The sequence below is a fragment of the Ambystoma mexicanum genome, chromosome 2q (assembly GCF_040938575.1).
Source record: "Ambystoma mexicanum isolate Mex_15411 chromosome 2q, UKY_AmexF1_1, whole genome shotgun sequence".
Taxonomy (NCBI): Eukaryota; Metazoa; Chordata; class Amphibia; order Caudata; family Ambystomatidae; genus Ambystoma; species Ambystoma mexicanum.
In genome coordinates, this window is record NC_090924.1 from 1,043,264,281 (window position 1) to 1,043,287,536 (window position 23,256).

General features: G+C 47.5%; 1 protein-coding gene across 1 annotated transcript in view; it reads right to left on the reverse strand.

Moving 5' to 3' along the window:
- The window catches only part of ITGA8 (integrin subunit alpha 8), a 791,003-nt gene that overhangs the window by 416,380 nt on the left and 351,367 nt on the right, over window positions 1–23,256 (reverse strand). Inside the window, exons 14-15 of the mRNA XM_069648404.1 lie at window positions 1,247–1,292; window positions 412–519 (exon numbers count right to left, since the gene is read on the reverse strand). Coding sequence (XP_069504505.1) covers window positions 412–519; window positions 1,247–1,292 — 154 coding nt within the window. The remainder of the gene's footprint in view (window positions 1–411; window positions 520–1,246; window positions 1,293–23,256) is intronic.

The following is a 23,256-nucleotide window of genomic DNA, read 5'->3' on the forward strand; positions in this document are numbered from 1 at the left end:
ACAAGCACTTAACATGAAAAAATAATGAGAATGTGTGAGCGCATAGGTTAGTCTGATCTCGAATTAAGAAATTGATCAAATGGAATTTCACACCGAAAACAACTTAAATGTGTATAGATATATCGTTTTACGGTGTGCAAAACATACATATTGTGAGCTACGCTGTTTCGCTTGAATCCCCAGCCTTCAGCAAATCTGACATGTCTGTATGCCTCGGTAAAATCCGACACACCGTTCATGTCATTTGGTGTTTGGTCAAGACCTCCCTCCTGCTGTGTTATATTGGCACAGCCCATTGCCAAAAGAAAGGACTCTGTCTGACAGAAGTAGGAACAGAGAGGGGCTCCTGAAAGGCCATGACCTGCCCCTGCACTCTGACACTACACCATTCCCACTTTTTCATGAACTTACCAGGTGGCCAGTATTGTAGATGCGGGCAGTTGGCAAGTCTTATTTTCTGGATTTATAATCATGGGATGAAGCATCAGCTGAGCGTCCACGGTCACTACCGGTCTCGACCTGTGACGGAAAAACAAAGTCTGCTTAGTATTCGCGAAAGATCAGCATTGCCCGTGAGCGTAAGCGAAGCGCGTGACGGCGGTCTCCGCCTCCAGACTGGGCGTATTCAGTATCATCAAAACTGAGCTGAGCACCAGAGAATAAAACCTGTCAACAATGCAGGTCCATCTCTCAAATGATGACCACAATTCTCAACTAGCGCCTGCATGTAATCTACTTCCTCATCATCATCATCAAACAATTTAATTTACAAAACGCTCCAAATTCAGATCAGTGAAAGCTGTGCACTGTAAAAAGGGATACACCTTGAGCTGTACATGTTTGTACATGCGCAGCTACCAAGTCATTGCCATGACAACGGCACACTACACCAGGCACGCTTGACATTGACCGCGTGGCATGCGTGCATATATAGACATGTAAAACAATCAACTAAACTACGACATAATGTTATTATGATGTAAACATTTGACAAATAATGCGCCTCATTTCATGGTAATTATTTTATCCTGGGATGAGTTGAACAATCCAAGGGCGACCGAAATGTCCACGAATGTTTGGAGCCCCTGATGTTGTCGGAGTTGATGCTGGATTGACAAGGGGCGTGATCGCCAACTCTCCCCCCCACCCCCCGTAAAGAATCTAAACTAAATCTCAGGTGGTCAAAAGTGCTGCCACAGCGGCAACTAAATGCCGTACCAGAGAGAGACCTTAGCGTGGTGCCTACCTGTACACGACTGCTTTGCCCACACCGAATGCGCCAATGATCACATCTGCAAGAAAGAGAAGATGTGTAATGCATGCCGTCATCCTTAAATCTGTCATGTGCATTGCATTACGGTGCATTCTAAATTGCTAAAGTACGCATCATACCGCCTACAATCCATGCATCAGAGAAAAGGTAGCATGCAGAGAGAATGGCCAGTGTACTCCAATAGAGGAGAAGGCAGCAGCCGTGAAAATGTTATTTATCGAACATGTACACATCTTATTATCCTGCTTAATCAATGAATAACTACAGTGAATACGTATCTGCAAAGAGCTTGTGAAGTGTATCAGCTCTTTGCTTTATCCAAGGAAAGTGAAGAAAGGGTACAGGAAATATGTATGAATAACTAACAGCCAATGCAAGGGAAAATAACTCTCCGAAGAGTGTGTCCATCCGGCACCATTTTCTCTATCCCTGCGATCAGCTTAAGAGATTTCCAGTACCTGCAAAGCACGTGGTGCTGCTCTCCTTAACTCTGTACGAGAAGCTTCATGGGGCACACACATGTACCTCCAAATTCATGGCTGGAATTGCAGTTTTTTGCAAATGCGATTAATAGTTGACCTCTTTAGGTTGAGGTTCAATACATAGAACCGCACGGCGTGTGGTGGTCTGTGCGACAGGAACCGGGTTGTGGTGGGGGCAGGACATGTGTTTGGGACAATACGCCATACAGCAGCTAGTTCTTGCTTACTCACATTACACATACATATATATATATTTTGAAGTCCATGGAGATAGAAGGCTTGATTCACATATGTGTTTTATAAGGATGCAATCCCATTGAAAAATGTTCTGTGAATCAGGCCCACAGTCTTTGGCCCTGAATTATGTGAATTCACGGCCAAGTCTCCAAGCTTCGATTACAACCCAGGGTTTAGGGTTCCAAAATCAGTAATCAAAGAGCTAGACTGGATATTGACAACACAGCAGCGTCTACTTTGCTGCTACCTAGGTTTCAACTATTCATATGTCATGAATGTCTTTTGGACACCTCTTATTAAAAGTGTCAAGTCGCATCACTATCAGTCACCCGGTACCATCGGCCAATGGCTCCTAAATCAAGCAGTAGATTATATTGGAGAATGGGGTCTAAGATTGTGTTTTATTTATGAGAAGACTGACTCAGGCATGTGTGCCCAGAAGAGGCTCTGTTAGAGACCTCTCTGTATAAACAACTTAAAAGATTTTCTGGAAGTGAGGGAATTTAGGGAGAATTCTCTGTTTAGGCTGAATTTCCTAACCTAGTGAGTCCCCCAGCAGCTTTGCTGGATTTCTGGAGTTTGTTTTTTTCTCCTGCCAAGAGTGAGTCTCTTTTCCTCACACTCTTGGACATGATTTGAGGGGTTCCTTTGACTGTTAATGTGTTTTATGGGCTATGGGGTCTTTTACTCCATAGGGTCTCATGTGTTTTTACTATGTGTGTTACACAGCACCCTCCGTGCAGTGACACAGGGGTGTCATAGTGACACCCCACCATAGACTCCATACCCTGGGACTGACTACTGTCTCCCAGGGCATGTAAAGTCACCATTGGCTTTACTAGTCCCAAATTATGAACAGAAACCAGTACAAACAATCATATTGCGGACGTACTGGTCGGGGCAATTCGATTGCCCCGGGGTCTGTTAGTCGAGGGGGCACGTCTCCGTACCCCCTGATCGAGTTTTGGCTGGTGGCTGTGGATACTACTTTTTATATTCGACCGCGAATATATCTCTATGGGATTTTCCCATTGTTCGAGGCTACCAACTTTGATTAGTTAATTCTCATAGCCTCGAACATACCGCCGGTTTATTTATTTAATATTAATTCGCCGGTTGGTATTTTTTGCCAGAACTCGATTCTAAAATGGCGTTTGTGTTCTCTTCTGTGACTCCAACCCAAGTAGAGCCCTTTGTTCCACTTTTTGGCAGGCTTCTCCACAGAAGCCTCCAAAAGTGGTGCCACTCTGTCTGGGTAGCACAGGGGGTGTGGGAGGGGGTTTAGGTACCCTGGACTGAGTTACCTTGATAACTCAAGTCGCACTCTTATGTGATTGGCCCAAGTGGTGAGCCGGCCGGCTCACCACTTAGCATGTTTGATTGACAGCTAGGCTGAGTGAAAGGGGGTGTGCTGCATAAAAGCAGCGCTTTTGGAAATGGAACTTTAGAAGTCGCCACAGGACCTGAAAATTCGACGAGGGAGAAGCTGAGCCGACCTGCTACGACGACACCACAGGTGGAGCCCTGCGGAACCGACTCACCACTTCCCGACGACAGAGAAGATCTCCCAGCTGGAGAGTCTTCTTCCCCTGACTGGTGGGCACAACCAGTTTACCTTCTTTGTCTCGCATCCCAGGAGGTCTTGTGGTCGAATTGCCCGTGCCAAGCACCCCGGCAACCAGATAGCAATTTACCACTGGACCGCAAATAAAAGGATCGCTCCTTTTAACTGAGAACTCTGCGGCTGGTTTCTTCCCTGGCAGTGCAACAGACTCCTGTCTTCCTCCCCGATGAGATCCTCTCTTCCCCCGGACGAAGCACTGACTTGCATCCGCTACCAGGAACAACTGCCCCCGCTGGAGTACTCTCACCACTTTAAGGTACCGTGTCCGCCAGGCCTCCCTTTCTAAAGATTGCTACAAGGTAATAATAATCCCTTAACCTTCTGGACTGGGCTGGCCGCCTTGACCATCTAACTGGTCCCTTTCTTTTGGTCCAACTCTTTCTGAACTGATTTCGAGACTTTTGTGCACTTTGAACCGTGTGACCTTGGACACATTTCGACCAGAGCCTCTTAAAGTGGGTCCGGCCTTGTTAACTTTGACTTTACGGTTTTAACCTGCCTTCTTCTCCTACTGTGTTCTTCTGAAAGTGTTGGGATCTGTTTCTATCTTTGCTCTGCCTTTCTCTCCCTTTTAAACCGATTGATTAGAGTGCCATCTTCGTTAAGCGCTCACCGCTGTCTGAAAATAAGTGTTGCTTTACTTAAGACTTGTCTAACTAATCGTTGAAGGGAGTGTATATCTTTTAGTGACCGTGTTTTTGAACTGCTTGATATTAGTGTCAGTGGCCCTCATTACGACCCTGGCGGAAAGCGACTGACCGGAGCGCCACAGCGTAAATAGCGTTTCCGCCATTGCACGAAGGAGCAAAGTGCGGCCCATTCCGACCCATCGGGCACGAGCACCACGGCATGGCGGAAGTGCAAAGTCCGCGATGGCGGAAATGACCCCAAAACGGCCCACACCGCCGCCGTACGGCGCCCTAGGTGCAATACCGCCACCCCTCTTAGCGGTCACCGCAGTGTGCGCCTACCGGAAAGTACGGTGCCCGGAAATATACGGAAACGGAAGTTAAAACATGGGCCCGGAACGGGAAACATCCCGGCGTACACCTATAAATACACTAAAACCACACAACCACTAAAATCACTACCCTGAAACACACCCCAACCCGTCAACCACCCTAGCGAAACCAAGAAAAATGGGAAAAGTAGCGAAGAAAGCGTGCGACCGCAAGCGGCAGGTCCACTTCTCCCGTGAGGAACTCACCGTGCTAACAGAGACCCTCCAGGAGAATGCTGCCGTCGTCTTCTGCACGCAAATGACCAGGACGGCACTTGCAAACAAGAAGGCCATATGGGCTCTGGTGGCACAGCGGGTAAGTGCGGTGGGGACCGCACCCCGCACCCCACAGCAATGCCGCAAGCGATGGGACGACCTGCGGATACGCGTCCGCAGCATACTCTCTGCCAACCGCAACATTGCCACAGCCACCGGGGGAGGTCCTGAATCACCCATCAAGTTGACCCCCTGGGAAGAAATCTGTGCCTCCACCATCGGAATGGAGAGCATAGAGGGAGTCGGAGGGATGGAGAAAGGAGTGCAGACATCCGAAGATTCAGGTAGGTGGGCCAGATAAAACAATGCCAAATCCACACAGTCCATCCATGTGAAGTACCATGCGTCCACATAGTGCAACAGAAACACATGTCCAGGAGAACGTCCACACACATCGGCCTGCAAGCGCACGTTAAAACCCACAATAAATACATAAATAATTAAAAACCCCTAATACACGCACTACACGTGCAGCAGGCACACCCTAACTGCAGGCTGCCAGACAACTGCACCCTCACTCCACACACAAATCAAAGCACCTCCAAGGCCCCGACCCAAATCACCCTCAGGTACCACCCCAATGCATGTGATACAATGCCATTCCAATTCCCACAGACCCATCAATAACCCTCGCCCTCCTTTACTCCACCACAGGGTCCGATCCAAACGACGAGCTACAGGACACCCCTACCAGCACACCTGCAAAGAGGGCCAAGACCAACGGCCAGAGACCCTCCACCTCAGCTGCACGCATCAAGACACGGCAGCAGCACAAATCAGGTGGCAGCACAGAGGAGGGAACATCAACAGGCACCCCAGCAGCCAGCATGCCCACAACACCACCACCACAGGTCCCCCCAATGGATGCCACAGAAGGCACTGCCTCTGGTGGCAGCAGCACCATAGGTGACACCCCATTGATGGCAGCATGCTCGGACACAGAAAACGGGGATGCCGAAGTCAGATCCATCCATGACCTGTCCCAATCCCCCTGTCTGTTCCATCCCGTACAACATGAGGATACCACGCAGGGGCACCCACCAGACGACGACTGGCCATCCCCCACAAGCCCTGTGGCAAGGCAACATGAGGACAACAGCCCCTCTGTGACACCCCCGCAAATGGCCATGGCCCAGCAGAGGCAACAGTCCCTCGACCAGTTGATCGAACAACAGCAGCAACTGGCCACACTCCTCAAGGACCATGCCGATGAATGTGGGGGCACTAAGGCAGACATAGAAACATCAACTGAGACACTTAGGGCAGAAATGGAGAGAGGTACAGAGACGCTAAGGGCACAAATTGAGAGAAGCACCGAGAGCCTGAGGGGGGAACTGCATGCGACGTCCAAAGACGTATGTGCCGAACTTACCGCAGTGCGCCGTGTGCTCACTGAGCTCTCGCAAACCCTTAGGGACATGCATGGACGTGAGCAGGCAGACACATCATCCGTTGCAAGTTCCGTCCAGGGCAGCCCCCAACGTAGATCTGGAAGGAACCTGCGCTCCACAGGCAGGGGTGCCCCTGATACCCGCAGAGGGGACATGCAATAGCGACAGCCCACTGACAATGAGCATCTTTGGACACTGGTGTTCGGGGGGGAGGTAGGAGGGTGGAGGGGGTGTGTTGGGCTCACTTGGGTGGCGGGTCGATAGGGTGTTCAACATGATATCACATATGCCATAAAAAGTGCACGATCAACCAATGAGAAGTGTGGACATTGATCTTTGTGTACTAGGCCATCATAGGCGTACAGTCCATATTGTGCATGTCCCAGACACACGCAGTGCCACGAGTCCCGTGTCCATGTATCAGCCACCAGGCGTGAGTGCTAGAAGCATACATCAATGAGATGCTGACGAATGTCACGGGCCTCCGGTGCCTCGCAGACTCCATGAGGTGCTGCCACATCCCCACCCTCATCATGACCATCATCAGGTGCTTGCAGTTCTGCGTCAGGGGGCATGGGCACATTTCTACGTACGCACATGTTGTGGAGCATGACACATGCCATCACCATCTTTGCAACCTTCTCATGGCGGTACAGGAGTGCCCCGCCAGACCTGCTGAGGCAGCGGAAACGGGTCTTCAGTAGGCCGAATGCCTGTTCAATGACTACACGGGTACGTGAGTGGGCATGGTTGTAGTCCTCCTCATGCTGGTCCCGTGGGTTCCGGACTGGTGTGAGGAGCCATCTCTTCAGTGGATATCCAGCATCACCTGTATGTGGACGAGAAACGTATGATGTGGAATGCCATTGATACGTACGCACACCCCCCCCCCTTCCTGGCAGGTCAATGCCACTTCACATACCCCACATCATCATGCATGTAATGAGACTCACCGAGTAGCCAGGATCTGTTCCCTGCGTGTCGCTCCATGTAGCGTGGTATTGTAGAGTTCCTCAAGACCATAGAATCATGGGTTGATCCAGGGAATCGGGCACAACAATGTGTAATGATCCTGTTGGAGTCACACACCATCTGTACATTCAGGGAATGAAATTGTTTTCGGTTGCGGTACTGGGCCTCCATGGCATGTGGGACGACCAATTCAACATGGGTGCAGTCGATGGCACCAATGCAACCCGGTATGCCGGCAAGTGCATGGAATCCCACTTTTGTGTTGGTTATTTCCTGCTCCGAGCGTGGTAGAGAGATGTAGTCGTCTGCGTGCTTCAGGAGGGCATCGAGCACTTGCAATAGTGTCCGTGAGAACAGTGGCTGAGAAATGCCATGCAACTGTCCGACTGTGTGCTGGTAGGTGCCTGTGGCCAGGAAGTGGAGTACAGACACCACCTTCAGTAGGGGTGGGATGGCGGTTGGGCTATCTATCATGCTGACAAGGTCAGCCTGTGTCATGTCCACAATGGCGGTTATGGTGTCCCGGTCCAGACGGTAGAGGGTGTGGATCTGCTCATCAGTGAGGTTGAACGGATGTGCTCGGAGGCGTGGGATTGCGGGCTGCCTGCGTGGTGGTAGTGGCTGTGCTGGCAGCCCTTGCTGGCCCTGCCTTGGCCTCCTCCTCCTCCTGCGTCTCCTCCGTGCGGCTGGTTGTAGTTGGTGTTCGTCTTCTTCTTGGAGTCGGAGCGCTTGCAGTGCTATCAGGTCCCCCAGGGCCAACATAGCTAGTCCTGCCGGTAGCATTTCGGTGTGGTTGTGGGAGGAGACTGGCTGTGCAATTAATGTGTTTTCAGGCTGTATGGCCTCCACCTGTGGTGATTGATTCCACCTGTGCAAACTGCTCTCCCCTTTGGCCGAGCACGTCCCGCGCACAACGCTGCAATTCGGGGAATTGTATCTTGCTATTGCAATCATGTATTTGTACCCGATGGCCGTGTAAGATTGGTTGATATGTTCATTCTGCTGTGGTCCCATTGTTTCACATGCATTCATTGCAGTCGCGAACAGACTTGTGAAGGGTCACTGGAACGTAGTACTCGAGTAACGGTGGACCCTCATGCATCACTGCACCGAGGTTCAACGACGGGCGGGGCGTCCCATTCGTGGGTGAAGGCAGTTGCCATTTTCACACACAGCCGCACTCGATGGAATAATTAGTGATTTCAAACGGCCACAGATGCCTTTTCGACGTGATGTTGCAAATGAGGAATTCGAGGGGCGGCGCTTTCGGTTTCCAGCTGGCGGCGAGGAGATGCCCACAGGTCTGACTGCAAATCTAACGTTCTATTGGTCTATGTCCTTGAGACAGGGCCCATGGCGAGGGAGCAATGATTGATATGAATAGTTTGGGATGCGCAATAGCGACGTGGGCGATGAGGCCGTCCGTTCCCAATAACATGTTACTTCACAACACTGGAATTACGGGCTGGGGCACTGTGGATTTAGCAGGCTGCATAACGCACGGACTCAATGGATGTTTCTAATGTTATGTGAGTAATTATTCAGGCATTTTGATCCCGGGATGAGGGAATGATGGATGGATGCATGGGCAGGTGATTTGATACAGAGTTTGCCATGTACAGGGCTTCTTGGGATCTATCCGCCTCCCCTACGCTATGTGATGCAGGGCTGCCATTGTGGGACCATCGTCCATCTGGCCTTGTTGAGCCCTCCCTGTCTCGAGGCGCCCTCAGACACTTGTGTCCATGCACGTTAACATTCCCATCTGATGGAATCTGTTTTGACAGACGCATGCACAGGTACACTCGTTTGTGATGGTGTTTGCACCTCGATATAGATGGTTATGAGTCGCAAGTGGTTTTGGGGTGGTGATGATCCTTTTGGTTGGGCTAGCATGCATATGGCTGTGGATTTCGTGTGATCATTGAAGTGAGTAGTTGGAATGTAGTTCTGATGGCCATTCTGTTCTTTTTCTTTTCTTTTGGTTGACAGGTATCTCCTCCCCTTTTGCCACTGCCATCTGTATGCCACTCCTGCAGATGGATTTTACTCCCGACACCTGCTGCTTCGTGTTAATCAGTGGAGCAGCATTATGATCTTATGGGACGATCGCCAATGGGCCACATGCCCTTACGCAGTACTGGTGGCTCGGAGCAACATTTCGGCCTTTCAGCTGGACTAGTGCCTCCCCATTGGGACGGCCCTGCGGTTCTGTGCGCTTCCATGTTGCCTTTTCGTACGTGATTGTGGCTCTGTGTACCATGGGGGAACAGGGCGACACACAGGTAGTGGCTGGTTATTTCTTGCGGAAGCAGCCCACAATGGTGATTGGTGTTTTGGAGTTCATGGCCTGATGGCTGTATGGGCTTGGTGATTTTGATGTGCATAAAATTTCTATTCGGATTTGGCCCGTGTAGCGTTTTTCTTTGCAAGTGATGTGGCATATGCCAATTTGGGGGGCGATGTATTGTGAGGAGATCTGCATCGGGTTCCGGCTTCGGGGTTTAGTTGCGTGGTACTGTACTGGCCGCGTTTGCCTACGAAGCCCAGTGAGGTCAGGGATGGGGGCTGCCAATATGACAGTTTGAATGTTGTCATGCTCAGGGGCGGGGGATTGGGTTTTGTGTAACAGATGCCGGTCAGCCAGGTGGACTGGTGGAATGATGTGATTTTCGGAATATTGCTGGTCACAGGTGCCTGTGTTTGCGTGCGTTTCTTGGTGGGGGACTGTGGTCATGTCCATTGGGATGGCTTCTGTATTCGTGCCATCTGTGCCCTGCAGCTCCCATTGGCCCCTGTTGTGTTTCTTTTGTTCGTTGGCATGCATGGGTGACTTGTACATTTCAATGGTTGCATTGTGGCTTCATTGCACCTACGGGGAGTTGTACTTTGTGGGCAGGGAGCGGTGTACAGGCACTCAGTGGGGCCGTTTACGGTTGATTCGCGATGCCGTACTTCTCGCCATGGCGGAATGGTACATTACGCCATGCCTGATGGCGTTAGGTACATGTCCGCTAGGGTCGGAATTGGCGTACCGTTGCACCATGGTGGTGTTTGCGGTTTGGCATGGTGCGCGCGCGCGTGCTTGGTGCAGTTAGCGTTGGCGTTCACTACGGTGTCGCTAATGGCTTCGTACTTTGCGGTGACGGGTCATAGTCGCACCGAGCGCTATTCGATGGCGGTATTGCATTTCCGCCATCGTTTTTCGATTTCCGCCAGGGTCGTAATGAGGGCCAGTGTGTTTTATTAGATGTGGTTTTAAATAAATAATTATATCTCTTTTACACCAAGCTCTGGTCAGTGTTTGCTTGTTCTACTGTGTTCTTTTGAACTATTGTGAATACTCTGTATACTGCCTAACTCTTCTTGAGGGAAGTCTGACTGCTCAGCCACAGCTACCAAGTGAATCTGTGTGGTACAGACTGCTACCAAGTGGGTTTACTGCCAAACACCTGTAGTCTTAAATCTTTTGCAGTGGTCCCAGAGGGAACTGCACAGGTTTCTGCCTAACAAGGGAGAACCAGCTCTATCCCAATGCAAGAGCATTTCTGGAAATGAGGGAGCGCTAGCGTGCTTTATCGCAATGCAAGGACCTTTCTGGAAATGCTCCATCCTAGTGCAAGAGATTTTCTTTAAGCGAGGGAGTGCTAGATTGCTCTATCCTACAGCAAGAGATTTTCTTTAAGTCAGGATCCTAATACAAGTGATTTTCTTTAAGTGAGGAAGCACTAACTTGCTCTATCCTACTGCACAAAATGTTCTTTAAGTGAGGATCCTAATGCAAGAGATGTTCTTTAAGATGTTCTTTAACTGAGGATCCTAATGTAAGTAATTTTCTTTAAATGAGGGAGCACTAGCTTGCTCTATCCTACTGAAAGAGATTTTGTTTAAGTGAGGATCCTAATGCAAGAGATTTTCTTTAAGTGAGGGAGTGCTAGATTGCTCTATCCTACTGCAAGAGATTTTGTTTAAGTCAGGATCCTAATGCAAGAGATTTTCTTTAAATGAGGGAGTGCTAACATGCTCTATCCTAGTGCAAGAGAATTTGTTTAATTGAGTATCCTAATGAAAGAGATTTTCTTTAAATGAGGGAGTGCTAGCATGCTCTATCCTAGTGTAAGACATGTTGTTTAATTGAGTTTCCTAATGAAGGAGATTTTCTTTAAATGAGGGAGTGCTAGCGTGCTCTGTCCTAGTGCAAGAGATTTTGTTTAAGTGAGGATCCTAATGCTAGTGATTTTCTTTAAATAAGGGAGTGATAGCTTGCTCTATCGTTTTTGCTGTGGGGCAGAATTAAGATGGATTTTCGTCTAGAACATAAGGAGACACCGTCTCAAAACTATTTCTATCGAGCTGGAATGCACCACAAGCTTTCTTCAGTAAAGCCATTTTATCTGAGGGCATCTGCAGGGCATTGTCTACTAAATGCGATCATGGTAAGAAATGTTATGTGCATGCGCCTTCCCTAAAGACAATTTATGATTACTCATGGACTGTTGTTCTGCATCCTAACAGTACGGAGATGGTCATTATGTGTTACCCATGTTTTGGACTCACTGTGTAACATAAACTGTGGGACTTCCTTGCAGTCACAGCACAACACAATGGGCCCCATTCTCAGAAAATCGGGGATCCAATGTATGTCCAATTGTCAGAAATGCACAGGTCGCCTTATTCAGAAAGGTGAACTTTGCATTTCAAGGAATCTGTGCTTCAGTGCAAACGAGGCTGTGTCCACTCCGCTTGCATGCACAGGTGTGAGGCACCTGCTCCTGACATGCATGTATGACAGGCTCCCACACTGCACTGTGAAATGTTTAAAACAGAAGAAAAACATTTCTGCCATTGTTTGGGGTATACAAATGGGACAGCAGTAGTTCAAACCACCGTTGTCCAACTGAAAGAAAAGGACCCTCCCATGCATTGAGCATACTTTCCCAAACAGCTGCGGGGGAGCCATCTACTTCTGCGTATTTTAAAGCATTTTCTGTTTGCGTATTTGGGATGTGCTTTAAGATGTTTAGCAATGCCCCTGATGTGTGCAGTTGCTCACAGGTGATCAAATAGCGCAGCCACATATGTATGCTCTTTGTCAGCTCTTTGCCAGTTTTTGGGGCATGGGGATGACCTACTTCATCACATCACTTGCGCCAGGAAACGTTTGGAGAATCAGCCCCAACATAACAACATTATTTGCATTAAAACTGTAATCGCTCTGAAAGAATAACCACACACTTCCCAATCCTAACCCCACCAGTTTAAGGTACTACCTCGAACAATACCAATCAAGATGGCGTCCTCAAAGTGTCACGAGATGGAGCACGTGTCCCACTGTGGCGCCTGGCGGGCTCCTAAGGGAAGGTTGAATCACATTGCCTGGTAACTGTGGGGAGGAGCCATCTCCGCTGATAGCCACGATGAAGACAGTGAGAGATCAAGCATTCTCTACGCTATCTGGCGCGCGCAAGCCCTGCTGGAAAGACGCCTGCTGCCCATATGCTCCGACACATTCTTCCAATCAAACGCTAGCACTGTAAATTCCATACATTAAGGGTACAAAGCAAGCAATGGGTGCTCCGGGCATGTGCTCGCCGTATGCTTTGCCACACGCAAAATGCAGCATCAAAGCGAACCAAGCAGAGCTGCGGCATGCTGGAAAGTAGTGTCAGTCCTCTTGTTGATTAAAACAGCACAGACTGTTTTTTGCTCTTAGCATTTTTTAAACAGTTAATTGATAAATAAGTAGTATCTTTGAAGATGCTGATTAGAATGGCATGGAAGTGGTTTAATCAGCATAATGGGTTTTGGAATGCACCAGACAACTGAGTTTTAGGTCTGGCTAGGAAGAGTCTTAGCTCCAATCTTAATTTTAAGATCACATGTAAGCAATAGAAGGGCCTTGTGTCCAATTGAGAACTGCTTGAACTACAGCCAGCCCCTTTGACCCTCTACATTCAAGTCTCTGCCCCAGACATGCAACCATAGCCACGCTATTAAAAGTCAGGGGTGCTGTCCGAGGTGGTGTGTGGCACCACATCAACCAGCCAGCGCTTACGCCATACACGTTGGCCTTTGTTATCCCATGTGAAGGCTTCACAAAGCCCAATATATAGCATGATGAGAAGCACTGTTCTGTGTGCCGTCCTAGAGTAAAACACAGAAACCTCTCGTCCCTCATATAGTGCCTAAAAGCAGAATATCACCCATTTTCAAGCGCTCTAAAAGTTGGCCTAGATGGAAGATGGCAGATAAAACAATGTTTCCAGCACCACACGGCAAGTTCTTCCCCCTAAGATTGCAAAGCGCCCGCTGCTTCCCGAAGCTAGGTCTGCACTCAATAAATACCCTCATAATAATAATGAAAGAGGGGGAGCCAACATGAGAAGACGGGTCTCTAGGGTGCAAAGTCACTCATTTAGCCACAAGAATACCCCCGGTCCCCGAACATATGAACTTGAAGCCTGCTTCTGTGATTACTCCAAACATACAATCTGAATTGTGCCCATTAAAAAACCAACAAATAAGAATACATGAACGCGTTGTCAGTGCTGGTTTTGTATAGCCAAAGAATAAAATTAGTATAACGAATTTAGATCCTCATTAAATATCCTACAATCCTAATTGCAAATTGAAGCAGGTGCATGGAGACGCCCCCCATGCCCTCTTCTTTTAACCATTGCTGAGAGTAGTATATGAGAGTACTATCGAAATTCTGCAGTTTATTCACAAATGCGGCAGCAAAATGGCAGCATAATGACATGGCAGTGCTGCTACCGCACCACAAGTAGACCACCCTTTTGCTTTCGTTTTCCGCTCTTTCTGCAGGCCGGCCGGCCCAGCACCTCTTCCTTCATGAGAACTTGAACAGGGCAGAGTGGAATTCCTGGGTTTGCCTGCTGCACGCTCCACACCAATCAGGTCAATCCCCATTTGGAGGGTGCGTGCCCTCAAAAAGAACCATCAAATGAAATATTAGAGAAGGAGCCTTGTGGCTCCATCGGTATCACCAGAGAGCGCTCCTTGTACCGCTGGAAGTCGCTTGCCAGTTCCTCGCAAATTAGACCACAATGATCAGCTGTGTACACTGTCAGTTGTGAGGCCTCCTGTACCACTATGATGCACCAGTCTTTTTGCCCTTCAAATAAAGTATGATGGGCAGCAAGTGGCAAAACCCTACTAGAGAATGCAGTCAGTTAAGAAAGAATGTACAATGTAAATGAGTATCACGTGCGTACGGCTAAATGTATGTCCCCTTGTTGGTGGTGGGTTAGACCCAGTAGCTAATTATTTAAATTATACCCACCAATCACCCATTGCATATATACATATAAATGGTAATTTAATGCAAGCTCAAACAGGGATAACTAGAGGAGACATTTGCATTATGTTTTTCTAATGGTATGATAACTGAGGCAGGCAGGCATGCAAACATGTTTCCAATGATATCAACATTAACTTTAGTGATTTCTCACATCAAGGAACTGAGCTGTTTGTGCAATGAAGGACTTGTTGCAACATATGGGAAGGCTATTCTGTGCACATCCGCTTTTAAGGTCGATGTTTCCAGCTGTGCCTAGCACCCACCATTTCTAGTGACCTGCGGTCGAGCTAGCATGCACCGGGAGATCGCTCCTGAGGTTTCCGTGGCACTGTAGCATTCAGCCACTTGGAACCCTCATACACAGGTCTCCAATCACTTCTTGGTATTAATGACTGTGCGCCACGCACCGGTGTTCAATGATTTCAACCTGGCCGATGGTGGGAGGAGTCTGCAGGAGCTCTCCGCCACTGGACGAACACTGCAGGCTGACACAGAGGCAGGAGCACTGCAGGGAAGCATGCAATTCACCAAGAAATGTGCATCTCTTGCCCTCCCTCTAACACACTGTCTAACCTGAGAGCCCCTGCTGGGAAGGCATGGGTAGGATAGGGGCTTGTGGGTTGAGTTCAAAGATGTCAGACTTACACCATATTCCAGGAAGTCCATTTTACGGTTACATGTGATTACAACGAAAGTGTAGTGAGTACAAACCAGTGCATTTCATGTCAGAAGTACTCATGGCAAAGGTGAGTGAAATGCATGATCTACAAACATGAAAGACAGTCAGAAAACACGAGGCATGAGCACTCACGTGGTGTGGATTTGGCGTCAGAAGGCAGCCATTTTGCTTGCACATAACCCTGAAGTTGCTGCCTCATTCATCACAACACGGGGTTAAAGGTACTCCTGGGTGGCGAGATAGGAGAACCCAGGGGAGAAACACACTAGAGCACCCCACTACCCCATTAGTGAGGGGGCTGTAGAATGCGGGTTCTTAAATGATCAGGAAACAGCACATGGGAATTAGTTCCAGCGTCACAGTTTGCGGAATGAAGGGCAGAATGGGGCCAATTAGGAAAGGCTAAATGGAGACGAGATGAAAAAGGAGCGGAAGACAAAGCCGCTCGTTCATCAAAGGACACGTGTCCGTGAAAGGCTGGGGCGGGACCAACACTGGGGGTGAACCGCTGCCTGCAGAGTACCCCAAAATCCAGCTTGGAGCGATGGGAGCGTGTGATAATGTGTTCTGAATACTGTCTTATGCAAATACCGTAAACATCGGGGCGAGAGAATTGCCAGAACGCTCCCCACTCTTCACGCGCAATGACAGGAAACTAGAGGGGCCTAGGCCATCCAGATATACTATGGACTTTACAGCATAGCAGAAATAATAGAATTCTACACTTGATATTCAATTACCTTACATTCTGTCTTTCATCAAACAAATAGCAATTTTTTTTTTGGCAAACCATATTTCATAATCATTTGATATTTTGTTTTTATTTTGTTAAAAAATAAAATGTAAAATTCACAAGCAAGTCTTTGGTATTTAACCTGAGTGCAAATTTGGATTTTTGGGAAGGTGTGGCTAGGCTCTTTGAGGCATGCACATGAGGAATCGTTGGGAGAATACGATTTTTTCCGTGACACACATTTCTGGGTGCACTCTCCTGTGTGGGAATACGCTGTCATGCTGTCTCTGATGCCATCTGTGCCATCAACCAGCTCAGGTGCCATGATTGGTGAATGGATATAATTCCCAACCCCTTCCTCCTCCTCGAATTTATCCCGCGATGGCATGATGGGCACGTCCCTCAATATCGCCATGCTGTGACGCGTGCAGCACCGCACTACTACATCGTACACCTAGGATTGGAATGTTTTGAATGGAACCCCCAGTCTTGCTGAGGCCTTAACGGGACCAAGGCTGTAAGGCCACTGTGGTGCCATGACGAGGTGATGCACTGGAGTCATCCGGCATAGGTGCTTTGGGTACCCGGAATCCTCTGTGAACTCTAGGTTGGCAATGTCACTCTTGACCCATGTTCATGCATGTTGCACGGCTTGAGGCACTCCCCAGGGCCATTTGCTCCTCAATGCCCATGAGCAAGGAGTATTGAGGCTCAGTGCAGCATTTGTTCCATATCTGCACAGATGTTTTAGGTGACGCTAGACCTGGACACCAGAGGGAGGGGTGGCTGTATAATCTTTCGGTCTTATTTGCCAGTCTCTGGACAGGCATCAGACTTTCAATATCAAATGGCACATTGAGTGTGGGCGTCTGGTGTAATATGGGGGGTACGGGGAGAGCATTCTTGCATGTCTCCCTTAGATGCTGATGCTCATTTATTGAATACATCTTCACTTGCTGCACTACCATAGGGCTGGAACGGTGTGTCTCCCTGGTGACTAAGAAGGTGGCTGCACAGTTTCAGGAGTAAAGCTATCCTCGGGAGGATAGCTCAGCGGCAACGTGCTTGCCTTGGAAGCAAGACCACATGAGCAAAACGGGTTCGATTCCTTGGTCTGCACTTAGAAACCTCAGGGTATTTAGCATAATATAAATAACCTAATATATATATATATATATATATATATGTATATATAAAAAGGGGTTGAGCCGCCTGATAATTTACTCCAAGCAGCTTCTAATCCCATACAGGACGAGCGACGGCTGGGTACCTGAGAGCTGGCACCGCTCCTCCTTACATAGGATTCTTCCAGATGCAGATGAGATCATTCTATGGCTCCCTGGAACTTGTCCCATCGCTGCCTCTGTAATGGGAAAATGTATTTCCAGGGGCGAGCATTGATTGTGGCTTGCAATTTGTTGCCCTCCCTCTGGAGGCACCTTTGCCAAGGAGGCTGTAAAATCACCCCCTTGACTCTTTGCACCTTTCGCGTGCAGAGGCAGTCATCCACTTCAGCCCGTCGGTGAACTGTGTGCCTCTCTGCATTGCATGTACCTCTGGCCTTTGGTTAGCTATGTGGACATCTTAAGGATGCATTCAGTCATGGCCCATAGTATGACCCTGGCAATGAGAACGTGTGCACCTGGCTGGGAACAGTTTCCATAATGACTCACATTGCGATGGGATGGACTGAGTGCAGACCCGTGTGCCTGCTAATACATCACAATGCCATTAGGTTCTCATTATAATTCAGGCCCAGGTGCAGCATCATGAGGAATATGCATGCAGAGTGTCTCCGACGTGGTCCTGAACCCAACTTTCAAACATGCTGCATATCTCACCACAGGGCAGCCCACTCCAGGTAAGCCTGCTATCATACTGGACCTAGCCCCAGACCTGAGCATCTGATGCACCCTTGACTCTCGTAACTTCTGCAACCATACAACTATGCAATCTCTGTAACAGCGCCCTGATGCTCAAGGCGTTGGTGCGCTTTGTAAATGCGAAAATAAATAAATAAATAAAGGATCGCAGGCTTATCCAGTGTGAACTGCATAGGGGATTGCTGGGAAATATGTCGACCAAGCAGCAGTTTCAACGTCCACACTTGCACCGTCCTTCATATGCAATGCAGCAGCAGCTTCAAAAGGACTGCTTGCTGGGTTTAGTTCGGTTAAACGTGCCTTTTATTTCAGCCCAGCCTTAAAAAGTAGTGATAGGATGCTTACTTTGGACCGTGATTCTCGTTTGCGTTAAGATTTAGACTTCCATAAAGATGTCCAAGGGTTTTTGATAAATGTGTCTGTTCTTTCCCTATTCATACAACACTCCAACATCTGCGTGTCTACATAGCACCATAAAACAGAAATACACGAATAATGAATGACTTGCACACAGCTGGTATCAGCACCGTTCTGCTGTCAGCACAATCCTGATTTTCATTGTTTCTGTAAGATTTTGAGAAGATGTGAGTGACTCAGTGAGGTTGGTGTCTCGGTGAATTCATGGCAAGAGGAATTGAGATTTTTGTTTTAAAGAGTGTAAACTTAACATATGTTGTTTGGGTGCACGTAATTTCCATGTATGCCGACATGTCCCATTCCAAACGGGAGATGCTAGTCCAGTGTCGGTTTTAACTTTGCATTCTGGGATTTGAAGTGCCAGATTCAACATTTTAAAGCAAGGACTCAACGCCTCAGAATGCAAAGATAGAATCCAGACTGGAATAGCATCTCACGACTGGAACTGTGCATGTTGGCGTGTACGCAAATTGGGCACACAAACAGCATTACGACTGCTCGGTGACTATGCGTCGATGCCCTAGGAATGTAGGTCTACAGTCCAACAATATTGACATTTGAACGCTGATTGCCCACATAGACACTCAGAATGGGTCTATGTGCCTCAGTGTTTGACAGGTATACTGAGGGCCTCAGACAGGTGTGGTGCAAATAGTAACAGCAAGTAAAAGTACCGCCCACTTGCAGTTTGGGATTTAATAGAATATTCGGGGCATGGGTAAAAAGAAATTACTGCACGGGGTAATTACCCATATTTAGCCCATTTAATACAGCATGCTGTAAATATTCCATGCATACTAGCCAATTGCAGGCTGGGTTTTTATGGAATATTCATGGCGTGCGGTACATAGAACGTACTGCACCAGCTAGCTTTCCCATGTTTACACCAACGAGTGCTTTCTATTCTCCCTCAGGCCACACATGTCTCATGTAATTTCAAGCAATGGTTAAAAAAAACATTTCTTTTACTGTTACCATCATATCGGTAATGCGGCCCTGGATGCCTTCATTTGCTATAAGAAAGCAATACCAAATATATGACAGAGATCACCCTTCTTTAGAATATAGATGTTATACTTATTGCCATCATATTCAGTCTGAACATATCCTGGCGTTCTTGCAGCTTCGAGTCTGGGGTCATTACTGTTAAATGGTATGTAGCCTGCTTCAGCAAAACAAAAGAGGTGATGGCTGGAAGGTTTAGATTGATCCTAACCTCTGGCATTGCCCTGAGAATCCCTCCAGACTGCCATGATGTTACAGAAAGGGGAAAGACCATATGCAAATCCGGCCTGCTCCTACCCCATTCTCATTGCAAGGACAAGGATTGCATACAGGTGTGAAGGACTGCCAGCTGCACCTGAGTTGAGTGGAGTGGCAGGTAACTCTTCTGGGGTAGGTGAAGGATGCAGTCCTTGACAAAACACAGGAGATCAAAGTACTAGAACTCATATACCCATATAAAGGTTATCAGGAGACAAACACAACCTCAGCTGAGGTTAAACCAATTAATTAGTCTATGGGGAGCCGTGGCAGAGGGTGGCATACATGGACTGGATTGACCAATTCATTAAAACACTTTAATGAAATTAGACTTTGTCTTTGCTCATTTAATAATGGTCAGTGTTGCAAATCAAACTATTGGTTGAGTCTAGAATTTGAACCGCTCAACTGTTGGATCTTAGGCCTATACTGAAACAGAGGTATTGCATTACCTGCTAGGGAAGTCTGTCTACGCATTCTATTCTCCATCAAGCACATATTGGCAGAAGTGATGTTGCGATCTCTTTCAGCTCTTGGGAGAAAACCCTAGTAAATGAATGTATTCTTGTCTATGAACCATTGAATAGACGTACACTTGTGAAATAATAGAACATTGACATTTCAGGCTTCTGATTAGGAAAACAGATTTAGAAGGATATTAATGCTCGATATTTCAAGCTCATTTCTTGGATGAGGCATGCCATTTTTGGTATTTCGAGAGCCCTGAGAAGTTGCAACATTATGACCCAGCAGATAAAGTTATACCTTAGTCAGTTCAAGCATTTGCACACCAAGGAACCCATGATAACTTAATAGCTGGATAATTAAGATTGGAGAGTAACTATGGGAATGCGGTCATGTTTGTCTTTTTGGAAATCTTAGTAGCCTACAATAACAGTCATGTGATACTGCTTTCCTACTTTTCATGGATCAATGTCAAAACCCAAGTCCAATGGCTGAAATCATTCTTAATTAACCATCAACACACAGTGTTGTGGGGGTTGTCTCTAACCCCATTACTCCTTAATGTATATGCGACACCCCTAATTGCCCTGATTCTCAATCTATGGATGCAGGTATCTGAACTATGCTGATGACATGCAATTCATTTTCAAAATTACTTCCAATGCAGTGACATGATACTTAATTCTGCCACTTCCAAGCTACAAATAAAAGTATGGATGTAACAGGATCCCCTTAAGCACGGAAACTGCTCTCCTGAACCCCCGTGAAGACCTGCTCTCCAATCTTGACTCTAATCTCCCTTCTGTCCTCATTCTCCTTGATCTATCCTCTGCTTTTGACATGGTCAACCATGCCATCCTGCTCAATCGTCTCCGCGACAACCATGGTATTATTGATCGGGCCTGACCAGGTTGACCTCCTTTCTCACCGACCAACCCTCTTAGGTCCAACTGGGGTATTTCCTCTCTTCTATCTCTATCTCTACTGGTGGTGTTCCCCAAGCATCTAACCTCTCTCCATGGCTCTTTAACCACTACCTGGCACTGCATCTCTACTTTCTGCTCCAATTTTCAATGTTATGCGGGTGACACTCAGCTATCTTTCACGCTCCCCTCAGCCTCCTCTGCTTCTTCTCTCATACCATACTGTCTGGCTGCAATTCAGGAATGGTGTGACACCAGTGATCTCTGTTTGATGCTATTGAGACTGATATCGTCCTCATTGGGACACCCGCTCCCTCCTTTTCTCTCACTCTCTGGGCCCTCTTCCTGCTCCTTCCTGTGAGGCTAAGAACCTTGGTGTCATCTTCAACTCCACCGTCGCCTTCTCTCCTCACATCTCTGACGTCTCTAAGAAGTCAAACTATCAGCTGCACCTCCTCAGAGGTATTCTTCCTATCCTCTCCTTCACCCAGAAGCTCACCGTCTCCAGAGCTCTGGTCCTCTCTAGGCTGGACTATTGCAACAGCCTCTTTCTAAATATTCCTGCCTCTACTCTTCAAACTTTACAACTTATCCAGAACAGGACTCTGAGACTTGTCCCTGGCCTCAAGCCCAGGGATCGTATCTCTCCAGCTCTGAAATCTCTTCACTGGCTCCCCGTGGCTGCAAGGACATTAGGAAGGTCAGGTTGTGTGAAACTTGCATATCCACCAAGTGATAGACTATCTTTCTAATTGTGTTCATTTCTTTGGAACATGTAACTCAATCCCCTTCTTTTACAGTCTTCCATTGCTTGACAACTATATCATATATAAGCCCCAGCACAAACATGAACCTAGAGATGCAGGCGTTTGGATCTGAGACTTTCTGTAGGACTGACCACAAGTGAGACAGTGTACCCAAAAGTTACATTGTTGGCTTTTGAGAAACAATTCTCCCTGAAGGTGTCGCTGACATCCTTTATAAATTAAAATGTCGCAGGAAGTGACCAATTGGTTTTGATGAGCTGACAGAAAATACAAAGCTGTAAACAGTGCAATATTTAAAAATGGAGCAAAGGAGCATTGCAACATCCATGGCAAGGAATGGGTGCCATCATCAGTGGGGCATCTGATTGCACTTGTATTCAGCAGAGGCGGCCCTAATACTTGGAACGTTTGGAGCTCAGCCACATGATGTCACAACACCAAGAGCAGAACAAATCTTTTCACCAGACCTGCTGAAGGGAGGGAAGTGATATCATTCAATTGTATGTGTTACGTCAGACACTATCCTCTACTCTCTTTACTTACTATTACTGTATGTAGTGCCTGGTGATAAAGAGCATCGATCAGACTGAATCGCAGGCTCTTTTATCGATAATGGTTCCATGCGTGTACGCTCACCAGTTTAACACAAGCAAACAAGGTTGACTATTTTCGTAAAAAAGGTTCAGATACCTCTTCAGCCTTACGCATTGAGATGCCATAGATCTCGCCCCGGTATGGAATGAGCACTCCCGCCTTCCTTGACATAATCACTTATAGTACATTTGACTCTCAAACCCCCTTGGATATCCCAAAAGTGTAACTAAATACTGAATAACCCATAACAAGATAGTTCACTATGTCCTGTGCCCTCCACCCATTCTTCGTATTCTAGGTCAGAGAGGTAGAAGGGTAAACGCAGAAATATTAATGTGTTGTTTTTGCCTCAATTGTAGCTTCCACATTGAAGCGGCAGTAGTTCCCGGCGGAATGGATTTACTGTGATTAAACTGAAGCTGAAATGGTCAAAGGTGAAAAGACTGAAAGTTATTTTACCGAAAATAGTTTTCGGTTATCTCTCCCCCGAACATTTCAGACTATCCCCTTGTCTCCCACCTCCTTATTTACCTGTGGGCGGCACACCTCCTTGTGTGCCGCCATCTCCAGCATCCATCTGCAATGCCATTTCCCTCCACTTGTGTGTATGGGAACCGGTGCTGCAGGGTCCACTTTAACTTTATTTTTATTTTTTTATTGAGATGGGAGCAGAGCACACCCTCGCAACCCCTGCTCACATTACAGTGAACAAGGGTGCAGGGACACGCTCGCATCCCCCGCTGCCCCTTTTCACTGTAATGCAAACGAATGGGAGACTTGGTTGAAATTTTCGGATGAACGTAATTTTCATAGAGCCGAAATTCGGTCAACTCTCCCATTTGTATTTTTTTCTCTTTCTTTTTAGGTCTTTCTGGCTGAATCAGGTTGTTGGTACAGTCCAGTATCTTATAACATGCTACGTTTTGTAATTTACTGAACTTGTAGCATGCGCACGA